This window comes from Xenopus tropicalis, chromosome 1 (assembly GCF_000004195.4).
Source record: "Xenopus tropicalis strain Nigerian chromosome 1, UCB_Xtro_10.0, whole genome shotgun sequence".
NCBI classification, from domain to species: Eukaryota; Metazoa; Chordata; class Amphibia; order Anura; family Pipidae; genus Xenopus; species Xenopus tropicalis.
In genome coordinates, this window is record NC_030677.2 from 126,934,330 (window position 1) to 126,946,513 (window position 12,184).

General features: G+C 39.7%; 1 protein-coding gene across 4 annotated transcripts in view; it reads right to left on the reverse strand.

The window, feature by feature from the left end:
• Positions 1-219: 219 nt before the first annotated feature.
• ric1 (RIC1 homolog, RAB6A GEF complex partner 1) overlaps positions 220-12,184 on the reverse strand; it is a 59,228-nt gene continuing 47,263 nt past the window's right edge. For 2 of the 4 annotated variants that reach the window (XM_004910793.4, XM_004910792.4), the window contains exons 19-26: positions 10,605-11,333; positions 10,093-10,251; positions 8,889-9,025; positions 8,358-8,644; positions 7,428-7,622; positions 6,876-7,053; positions 6,179-6,367; positions 220-4,452 (exon numbers count right to left, since the gene is read on the reverse strand). In XM_004910793.4, the coding sequence (XP_004910850.1) occupies positions 4,167-4,452; positions 6,179-6,367; positions 6,876-7,053; positions 7,428-7,622; positions 8,358-8,644; positions 8,889-9,025; positions 10,093-10,251; positions 10,605-11,333 (2,160 nt within the window). In that variant the 3' untranslated portion in view covers positions 220-4,166. The remainder of the gene's footprint in view (positions 4,453-6,178; positions 6,368-6,875; positions 7,054-7,427; positions 7,623-8,357; positions 8,645-8,888; positions 9,026-10,092; positions 10,252-10,604; positions 11,334-12,184) is intronic. The other 2 variants (XM_002934173.5, XM_004910794.4) reach the window with 2 other exon arrangements.

A 12,184-nucleotide genomic window follows, 5' to 3' on the forward strand; every position in this document is an offset into this window, starting at 1 on the left:
GCCCCAAAAAAAAAAAAAAAAAAAAAAAAAGAGTTTAACGGGCATTTTTAAACAGATTTTAGTGTTGCCCAATAAGAATCTTGCCAGCAAATCAGCAGAAGCCAATTAAAAGCCTGAAGGACAAAGTGATCCAGGCACCAGGCTTTAATGGATGTGTTCTTTATATCACCCTCAGATCCATGTCATTTACCTGTGGAATTAAACACCTGGACCTGTATCAATATGGTCAGTAGCTTATAATGCAGGCCACATATCACAATCCCATCTTATGGGTTTAAAGATGGTATTTTCTCAGAAGCCCTAACTGTGGACCTTATTATATGTATCTTGTGTGAGTTCCGAGTCTTGAAGGGTATAGACACTGGTCCCCATTACATTTCAGCAGGGCCCATTCTGTTGCATGCTGGAACACTATGCACCATAGAAGGGACAGCAAGTTGTAACTGAAGGACATTAAGTGAGATCCCAATATACTTTCTGCCATTTTGGGCCATCCAGTCTTAGTGAAAACCACTAAAAGCTGCATTTTATGAAATGGTTTATATTCTATGTACATTTAATAGCTATGACATTTGACATCTATCTAATAACTGCAATAGTTACTGGACTGCTGAAACAAAATGCCTTCGCTTCAATTATAAGTAGCCCATCCCTTATTTGTAGCCTGTAGGGAGATTCCAGAACCTGTAATGGCCTTTGTGCTTCCCTATGGCTTTAACCATGGACTCCTGCCCAGCTTCCCTTTACATTAGTACAAAGTATCCATGTATGTGGCCTAAATGCACACAATCATCTCATGGGGCTTCAGATTCCTTTATGGAACACCTATTAAAAAGCTGAAGACTAAAAACTGAACATTGGAGCTAACTGCTACTGAAGAAAAAATATTTTCTGAGAACAATTGAATGTTAGTGATAGCCCAGTTTGAAAATAAATGGACCCATTGTTGGCTCAGTTTAGAGGTCCTTAAGAGACGTAAAAAACACCCTTGGTGTGACCCAGTTATTTTATACAATACAAGTAATGAAAAGAAAGAAAAGTTAATGCCACGGGCAACTTGGAGTGAACAGCTTGTAATCAAGCTGAAAATACAATCAGCTAGGGGGATAGGTCTCTGCTGCAATTTGTATAGCCAGTGAGATGTACCCAATAGAAAACATTTATTGCAGACTACTACAAGTCACATGATGTAGGTCTAACAGTGCCTTCAGATTCTGCAACATGCCACAGAATGATCCTTGCTGAAGTAAAAACCTGTGCAACTGCCCTTGTTGTTAAATATGCAAAGACTTGGAAGTCAGGAAGAATACATTTAATAAAGCTTGGGCCAGTTTTGCTCCAGAGTTCCACCTCACAAAGCAATGATTGAAATGGGAAAATTGCTTTACACCTGTTGCACCACGAGTGGCCAGCTTTATGGTACTGCAATGAATATCTGTTTAACCACAAAAGCAATAGATATAAATATATAAGCTTATTGTTCTGCATGGCTAACAGTGGTAAGGCATTACTGGGAGAATTATACCCTACCATTTAACTGCTGCACTAAACATGGTGGCTTCTCATGGTTCTGGGCTAATGAAAAATTATTTGAGAGTACAGAAAAGAAGCAAAAAAATATATATATAAAGTTTGGTTAACCTTTTAAATGTCTGTTCCAGAGGTATGGGTTTAACAATCTGTAAATATCAAGAACTGCAGACTGCTATTATTTAAGAGGCCGCTTGTATTATTTCATAGCTCTTCTTCTGCATATTGTCTAGGTTTCCCAACTGGCTCCATGGTGCTACAATGACCAAACCTTTGGTCCACTTAATAGATAAATATATGCTTTATAAAAATAAACATGTATGTCTGGTATAAAATAATACACTGTACTTTGTTCAAATTGCACAGTACAATTCCATTGGTAACCTCTTTTAATACTGTTAAGGGATTCGCTTTGCATTTACATATTGGGTTAGGAAAAGGTAAATAATGGGAGAAGTCGGAAGGCTCCCAAATAAGTCTGTTATAAAATAACAGCATGTGCAATTCATGTAGTCTGTCGGAACAGGCATGTTATATGAAAGTTAAAATAAAGTTTAAGTCAATACACTTTATAAAAATGCTCAAAAATACATTTTTATCATTCAAATTCCCATTGCAAATAGCAAGTTATGGAACACGATTACATATTTATTTACAAGGAATTCTGCTTCCGTGTGTAGTATTGTACAAAGGCAATAAATAAGACCTTATTGTACCATGTTAAAAAAAGGGCTGCCAGCTAGACTGCAGAATGACTGCTCTGGTGCAGTCACAGTAGTTTTAAAATTGCGATCCTGTCGATGCACAGTGCTGCTGATAAACCATTGCAATAAAAGTCTATGTCCACTGCAAGTGCAAAAATGGCTTTCCAGCTAGTCACAGTACTAGCCTCGATGTGCCTGCAAACAATAACCAACAACCAGAATAATGTTTTCAGAGAAGTATTCACAAAAATACAGACTATTTACAGTTTTTTTCTTAAATATCAAACACTTTCAGATCCACAAAAAAAAAAAAAAAAAACAGAGCACCGGGCAATGCAATATGTAGTTAACTGCTTTCCTCTCCTTTGAAATTCTCTAACAGGAAGAACGAGTTCAGTCTGTAAGGGGCAGGCATAATGATGACAAGTTTGTCAGTGGGCATCCCCATCTGTAGCACTGAGGTGCAACAAACACTGCTAACAGCTTGTTAGAAACTGATGTAGTTTGGGGTCAAACAAAAACTTTTTTACCCTCTCCCCTCTTAGTTATATGGCACAAGGCATGATATGGAGCATTTACCATCCAAGTAATTTCCAGCTTGGTGGGAGGCAAAACATTTGCAATTACCCATTCACTGACTTACATGGTTATCACCCTGACCCTGCTTAGGCAAAAGAGAATCAGCTAATAATCCAAAAGCTATAATTGCCATGTTTTTGAGCAATAATTAAATGACTTGCCATTGCAACCACAGAGTCAGGGCAACCAACCATGTAAAGTTGGCCATACACTAAGATCTGCATGTTTGGCAAGGTTGCCAAATGAGCATATCTGTCCCCTAATATGTGTGGCTAAGGTGGACAATATAGGAGTAATACGATTGTCTGGACCTCGGGCCAAATGATCAGATTACAACAACGGGAATAGGAGCTGTCAGAGTAAGGACCTCATCAACAATACAGTCCCCAATCTGATGGGAAAATCAAACCTACTCGATTGATATCCGTTTGATTTTTGCCAAGATATCTGCCAGGGGGGCCCCATACATTGGCAGATAAGCTGGTGATTCGGTCTGAGGGACTCTAATCAGCAGCTTAAATCTGCCTGTGTATGACCAACTTAACGCTGGCCGTACATGTTCTGAATGTAGTCTTCTTCCGACAAACATTCGGATATTGATCGTATGTTTAAGTGCAAAGATCTAAAAGCTAACATTCAGATTGAAATTGTAGGATAAAGTACTAAAAAGAACAAGTGTGTGAATGGCCTGCTTAAGTCCATGGATAGACAGTTGTGAGCAAATAACCTCCTGTCTCGTGTGCTGGAAATTGAATAGATGGGCGCAGCCCTTAATAGTAAAGAATAAGATATGTGTCATCAAAAGCTTTCTTTGTAACACAACACACCACTGGAACAGCAATCTGGGGAAATTCTAGTATACATTTTTACTACTACTAGTACACATTTTTGTGCTTAGTTATTTGAGCCTCCACCAAAAAAGAAGAATGTGGTAAACTGTGAAAATAAAGTGGGGATATAGCAGTGTGTATTGCTGGACACAAGTAGAAAGAAAAAACTAGAAGGCTTATTAACCAGCCAGGTGGTTCTTTCCAGCATAATCTCCACAGCACAGTGACAAACAATGCACACCTTGATGCCATCTACTAATCTTTTTTTGGTAATCATCACATTGGCTTCTTGGATATGAAAGTATTTGCCCAAAAGCTTTTGAACAATAAAAATTAAAAATAAATCTCAAGACACAAGTAGGAATAATAAGGCTTTAAATTTTCTTTAAAGTGATGGTTTCTTGGAAACCAACCAAATGGGTGGTGTGCCCACACCCAATCCAATGTTTGTCACAGTGCAATCACCACTGGCAAAGAAGTCAGTAATACTGCTCCAATTTTCAATTCACATCGTGTCTGTTTGCTAGGAAACAATACAATCATAGTTCCCTTCTTGGGAAGTTTCATCTTTTTCTTGTCTTGAAAAGTCCTCTTCATGCCGGCTGCCACTAACACTGCTGGTGTCACTTTGAGGGCTGATACTGTGACTTGTAGAGATGCGACTTTCTTCAATGCAGGGACTGGATTGCTCTGTAAATTTGATAGGGATAGTTGGTTGGAAGGCTTCAGTCTGTACCTGCTCCACAGTCGTTGCACTGAGTTTTTGCAGTGGAGGCCTAATGATGTTAAGAAATGGTTTGTACCCAGGGCTGAGGGATAATGCAAAACAGAAAATTTGAATAATCACTGAGAACATTTAATGTAATGGAAAACTGATAAAAATAAGATTAAGTATTTACAGTCAACAAAGGTACATTTGGGAAGAGCAGAACATCTTGCCAACAATTAAAGCTATTATGCTTTGGAGTCGTGTGGCAGCCAGTGGCACAGGAAAAGAAGAAAATATTCTATCAACGATCCAAAATCAACAATGTACTGTTAAGATTTTAGAACAGCATTACAGCCCCCAGACTATTATCAAAAACTGGCACATTATGTTGGCCATGTAAATCTCCCCTCATGGGCAGGTGACAGAACGCTGGAAAATATCCTTTAATAGAGTGATCATAATCACACAGACCATACCAAGATTCTGTCAGCTGACCATAAGCAAGAAATCACATGGACAACAAATGTGCTGCGTGCCATTATCCTAAAGACAAAGGGAACAAATAATGGCAAAATAAGCATTTTGTGTTTTCTGCACTGTCTAAAAACCCCCACCCCCAATACCTCCCAGCAGCCCCAGAACTTGGCATGCTCTGCCCTTGCTTATTTGTACTGCCAGCCATCATGATTCATGCTATGCTAATGATTGCTCTGAACTGATTCACTGGTGATGGATGGGAAGTAAGCACTTAAAAAATTAAAGCAAGTAGTACTTCTCCATTTAGAAGAAGGGAGGTTCCGTTTAAATATTCGGAAAGGATTCTATACTGTGAGAGCTGTGAGGTTGTAGAATTCCCTCCCCGAATCAGTTGTGTTGGCTAATACATTATATAACTTTAAGAAGGGTCTGGATGGCTTCTTAGCAAGTTATATGGGAGATAGCTCTTAGTACAAGTTGATCCAGGGACTGGTCCGATAGCCATCTTGGAGTCAGGAAGGTATTTTTTCCCCTCTGCGGCAAATTAGAGAGGCTTCAGATGGGGTTTTTTGCCTTCCTCTGGATCAACTAGTAGTTAGGCAGGTTATATATAGGCATTATAGGTGAACGTCATGGACGTACGTCTTTTTCCAACCTAACTTACTATATGTTACTATGTAAGAAAATGCTTATTTGGCAATGAAACTTGTGGAAAAAAAGTGACAAAAAAGTTAGACATCCGTTTTAGTTACCTGCAGTGGTTGCACTAATTTCTTTTCACTTAGAAAGTCAAGAAAATGTATAACGAGACCAAGGGTGACCAAATTTCAAGCACAACTATATATGGAGATTTACCAAAGAATACAGAGTAAAGCCATCATCAACATTCAGGACAGACTTTACTTATTGTATAGAAGTAAGAGGGTGCAGGCCATGCCTTTTTTAAAGCAAAGAAATGCTATACCCCCTTTTCTTTTAATCAGAAAGTCATTTCTCTTGTTTTGAAGGTCTCAACAGTAGAGCAATTCCATTGCAGATGCAAAAACTCACCAGTGGGTTCAACAGCATTATGATAATGCAATGTTAAGTTAAATGCAGTTGGTTTTCTATATAGGTCACTTGCAGTTGAACCATATTGATTCACCATCAGTGTAAACAATGCTCCAATTCTGTGTTAATTTTATATTAAATATATTTGTATTGAGATTCCACTGTGTCAGCCCAAAGACAAAACAGATCACCTATATAATGATACCAGACTTTACATCTAGATACTTGGCAGCAGAGCTAACAGATGAAGTTTTCACAAGTCACCAGAACTGAAGATAATTATAGAAGGTCTCACTTACCAGTCTGTGGTAGCCCAAACATCCACAGCTTGCAGCCCACTTTGTATTCCTTGCAACATCTCTTCTGCCACCTCTGGACACTGCAGCAGGTTTATTACCTGGTTTATGACTGAAGATTCCCTAAGTATCAGGCCAATTATCACACACCATTCCAGGCAGCCTGCTTCCATAAATACATGTAGCAAGTATCTGTGTAGATATAATAGATTATATAACAGGATAGTAATTCCTCTTTTCAGATGGGCAGTTTAAAAAAAAACAAAAAAAAAACATGTTTACATGTTAACAAATACATGTCTAACAGCCATGTGCTCTACTTTGTTCCAATGCAATGCAAACAATGCTTTTCTTCAGAGATGGAAGACACCACCCTGCACTGGCTCGCTCTTTTCCTTCAGCTTAAAGAAGGAGTAGCTGTGTAAAGCTGTTGCATAAGAATGTACATCAGAAATATTTAGCTGCCCTCTCTGGTCTCAGGTGATGCACTGGTGAAATAGTAGACCTGAGTGTCACTTAAGAATGTCACAAATGGAAAAGATAAAACATATTGAAATACTTAAGCAGTGATATTTCACACTTAACATAAGCATACTATCTACTGGATGTAGGCTGGATGTAGGCTGGCCTACTCATGAAGCTAGAAGGCAAATGAATCCACATAGAGTGTAATACTGAAGAAAATCTGTGAACAGCTTACCGCAGCTGAACTTGTGACTTGTGAGGTCCTTTATTAGCAAGTTCCATTGAAATGTGCTCAAGCTCTGACTGTGTCAAACTCAAGGTAGAGAAATTCTCATCTACCATTGTCCAGTCCCCATCAACCATGGAGCTCGTCTCTGTCAGGTCAGTTGCCGAGCCAATACTGCATTCATCTGCTGCAACAAAACCATGTAGGTTATCATAAAGCACCTCTGAAAGGTAAGCTGGACCAGGAAATAAAACTGCAGTCAACGCAAAACCAAACAGAGGAATCATGCAGACAGATCTTATCCTGATTCTAACTTTGTTTTGCAGGATAACAAAACCTGGACTTTTAGTTTGATGACAAAATTGTTAGCCATTTAAAAGCAGCACTCGTGAGCAACAAGCCCTATACAATCAGGTGCTAAGTATTTGCAGACTATCCAATCACCCAGTGTGTGCGCCATCAGACACCACATACAACTGACAAATATATTTATGTGGCACTCAATGATTTAAAACACTGCTATTTAAAGAGAAAAGATCAAATATAACAAGAAAGACTAACCTTTATTCATTAGAGGGGACAGGAAAGCATCTTGGGTATGGGGACTGTGGGATGAGGTACTGTCCATCTCTCTCTGAGATGTACCCAAGCTGCCCATCCAACTATGACTACGAACAGCACTGGGAATGGGAGTCTCTACATCCATGTTCAGGAAGCCATCAGCTGACTGGGATTTCAAGAACTGTTCACCGACTGCTGGAGCCAAAAGAAATGCATATAAAATGCAATATGCAATAAAAACCCCAAAACAGCTTACTGCACTACGATAAGGTCGGACATTCATGTGTAGTTACACAATGCATTACTGACACTTAAAGGAAGTGCCTATCCACTAGCAGATTGGTTTGTGACCCAAATGTCTAGTTAGTGGGAATCACAGCCTCAGCGATTATCATGGAAGTAGAGTTCTCTAAACCAGTGCTAACCCGCTCTTTCCATGAAGCCAGTTATTTACTATACCATATGTTGTGGGCCCAAATATTAAAATGATTCCATGGGCAATAAAAATCTGTAAGAATGCCAAATCCAGTGGGGACCCAAACAGGGGCTAGGAGTCAGGCTAAGCCTCCCCCAACCAAAAAGCCATTTTGTTTTGGTTAAGGTATGTGTTGCAGTAGTTCACTAGAGGAATAGAGTTTTACAATATAGCTAGTATAAATGTACATAGATGTGGCACAGATCTGATGCCCTTGCTTTTATAGCAGAGATTCTAGCTACCTTTATAAGGGTAAGGACCCACAGAGCGGTTCAGTTGGCTGTGATAGATCTCTGTTATCATATGCGACTAAGTTACTGGTTCTTAAGGGAAAGTGATTCTTTATGTTACTCTAGCACAGCAGAAAATCACTGTGGACAGCCCATAAAATTACCTAAAAGTAGTGGCTGGGCAACAGTATGAATATTTTTTTTTCTTGTTTAATGAGAACATACCTGTCCTGAACTTTCCATTTTTAAAGGGAGAATTAATTGATGCGACTGGAATCACCGGGAAGGGCCAAAGGAAATCCTTATGAAGCTTTTTCAAGGAAGTGACAAAGTCTTCAACACGGGCAGCACGTGTGCGCTCTTTACATAGCCAGCCAATAAGCTCAAACCCTAGCTGTGCAGCAAAACCACCAAGGTCTTTAAGACGGATCTCTTCCAGAAGTCGCCGAGCATGCCTCCACAGCATCATGTCAATGTACATGTTCTCTGCACAGTCACTGTCTTTACTCCACCTAAGAAGCACAACATTAGTTATATTTCCTACATGTCAGACAGGGCCTAGTATAAATAAGGAATGGTCATGCAAACATTATAGTCACCAAGGAACAAGACTGAATGTGCTCACGTGGAAACATACTGAAGTAATTTTTACCTCAGCACACTGAGGTAATCATTATAATCAATGCAGTTATGGGAGCAGTAGGAAAGATGTTCCAGGGTGCAATAAATGAATGCAAATTAACCCCCAATGTTTACCGTTTTCCAGCAGCTCCAGAGGGCATGCTATGGGTTTTTTGGAGGTTAAACTTTCCAGAAGGAAAATTCTCAGCAGACTGAGATAAACTGATACTGCGGTGCCTAAAGAATTCAAAGCCACCAGTGGAACTTGGTTCCTAAGACAGAACAAAATAAGTGTTAATGTTTACAGAAATCCCTGCCTAGCTGAACAGAACAAAGACCAACTAATATCCTATAAATTACATCCTTATAAACAGGGATGTCTTAAGTTTTATCTGATTAATGTTCTTTATGTCACATAAAAATATGTATATAATGAATAATCTGCCATCTGTTTTAAAATGACGATACTATTAGGGGCATATTCGCCACACATCGCCAGGCTTCGCCGTGTGAAAATGGCATAAAATCGGCGCAATTGTTTTACGCATTTTTTCTTCCACCGGAACTTATGGAAAATAATGGCGTAATATCCGGCGTTCAGATGGCGATCTTTTCCATTTATTTTACACAGCTTTTTACTCCGTTTTTTCGGCGAATTAGTTTTACACAGCATAATAAATACGCCCCTAAGTCACCTCAGATTTCCATTACCTGTATGGGCATGCACCCACTGCCACTGCTCTGGTGTCATCCATTATGCCCCCCCATTCCGCCTCTAGTGTGCTATTGCCCACCTCATGTCTCTCCACTTCCAAACTGCCCTTTATGCATCTCATGGCATCCCCTACCGTCCTCATTTTCTTGTCTCTTTCTTACTGCCTGACTCAGTTCTACCTGTTTTGTAGCAAGATCCAACACAATAACAATAAAAAGTAGGGCCGGGTGATGAGAGTTGCTCCACTCAACAAATTGGCTAGTCGGAATGCTGGGAAAAAAGGGGGGGGGCTAAAACTAGTTCTGCTAAGTTGGTCTACTTTCAAAAGTTCTGGGAATGGAGGGGAAAATGGGGTTGTGGCAAACCTAGGGATGGAAGAGCTCTCTATAAAGAGAAACAAAACCACATAAAGCTGTAGAATATAATGAATAATGCACCCTAAAAATGTCAAAGATATTAGATTATAAATTAATGTAGGAGCATTATTAATTATGAAGTTATTAAAAGTAACCCCCAAGGTACACAAAGTAATGGCATTCTTAAGCTACTACTTTACTGAGGACACCTATATGGTTCAACATATCATACATTAGGAGTATTGCAAATGAACACAATTATGTTTACCTGTGTGGTGGGAGTGGCAGGTGGGGTTTCCATTTCCCCAGATCCAATAGCTTTCAGGAACCTGATCATGTGTCTGCAGAGATCCCATTTCCCTTGCTCCAAAGCAGTATTAAACAGAAGGGTAGCATGCTGCCTGCTAACGGCAGCTGCTTCCATGTTCTGTAAAAACAATATAAAGCTAGATTAGTGTAGGCTGATTTTTGATAAGGCAAAACGGACCAAATTTCTTACTGCCTTCTAATCATAAGTACTTATTTCTATAGTGCCAGCAAGTCACGCATTGCTTTGCCTTATAATAAATGAACAAACCAGTTCCCTGGGTACAGGGCACTGATTGTGAGGTTAGAACAGACTAGAAGGTTGTTAACATCATCTACTGCTGTAGGTGAGAAAGGAGTTAAAGGTTCATTTATCTATAAGTCTAATGTTTTCTTAACAAGTAAACATCCTGAAGCACTGGGCTTACAGGCACTTCTCTAAATGATGAATGTTAGAATCATATGTGGTAATACCTGGAGGATGATGAGATAAGAGGCAGCTGTTTCTAGGTCCTGAGCCATTAGGCACTCCTCAAACAAATCCTTGGGATTACCAACAGCAGCAAAAAGATAATTCCACAGGGCATATTCTGTCTTCCGTGCACAATGTACAACCGTTTGCAAGAAAAGTGGAAACTCTGTAATGAACTTAGCCACAGTGGGAAGCAAAGGGTCGGGAATAGGCTCCCGTGAGGTAGCTTCTTCTTCCAGTACTTCATGGAGCATCAGTTCTAGTACATGAGGAAAATAAGGAAGAGCAGCACATGACTGTGCCAGAAGCAGGGCCTGCTCCCCTAAGTTCCTGACTAAAAGCTGACGTAAAATGTGATGGAGGTAGATCTGGGATGTCCTCTCCACAATACAGAAGGGAAAATGGACTTCTAAATGTTCACTGGAAGTGCTGAGGTTATTTAAACAGTCATATGCAACAGTCTCATTGATGGCTCCAAGAACAAGGGCATCTTCAAACAGAACAGCCAGTGGGTAAATATTTATGTGAAAAGGCAGCATGATGCGTTTGGACAGGAAGGAATGTGGTTTACGGTGATCCCTGGGAAACAAAGGAAGCCATACTTTCATGCCTGCTCCGCCACAGCTCAGCCAGAGAGCTTCCAAAAGGTGACGTTTCTGTTTGTTGGCCCGACAGGTGCTCCAAACATTTTCTACAGACTGTGCAAGGACAACGGGAGCACAAAAAGGTAACTGGGAAAAACAAAGAAAGAAATAAACAATAAAATGGAGATTAAAATGTATTTCTTTGTATTGTGCCTTTGCCTGTAAATCTGTCACATTCATATGTAAAGTATACAAGCACCATCTCTTACACGTTCGGATCATCTTCTCGGAGTTTGCTGACACACAGCTTGCTGGAGCGTGCAGGGTTGAAGCCAAGTCTGGGAGTAGCCTCAACTGCGCATGCTCCTGCAGGTTGCAAACAAGCAGAAGATGGTGCCTGTGAACTCCGCATGTATGTGACAGATTTACAAACAGGAACATGTTTCAAAGTAATAATTTGTGCGGAAAGATATCAGAGAGAGGGGCCTATTGAGGGGGGCTGGGGTTTAGTTCTCCTTTAAACAAACACAAACCCTTTAAAGGAACAGTAACACCAAAAAATGAAAGTGTGTAAAAGTAACTACAATATAATGTGCTGCTGCCCTGCACTGGTAAAAGTTGTGTGTTTACTTCATAAAGTCTATTATAATTTATATAAATAAGCTGCTATGTAGCCATGGAGGCAGCCATTCAAAGGGGAAAAGGCACATAGCAGATAACAGATAAAACACTATTGTATTCTACAGAACTTATCTGTTATCTGCTATGTAACCTGTGCCTTTTCTCCTTTTTTCCAGCTTGAATGGCTGCCCTCGTGGCTACACAGCAGCTTATTATATAAATTATAGTAGTGTTACTGTAGCAAACACACCAGTTTTACCAGTGCAGGGCAACAGTACATTATATTTGTATTACTTTAAAGCTCATAACAGACAGTAATGTCATGGCGTTTAGATTTTGTTCAAGTTCAATGGATAATACATTAAAAAATATGGAAA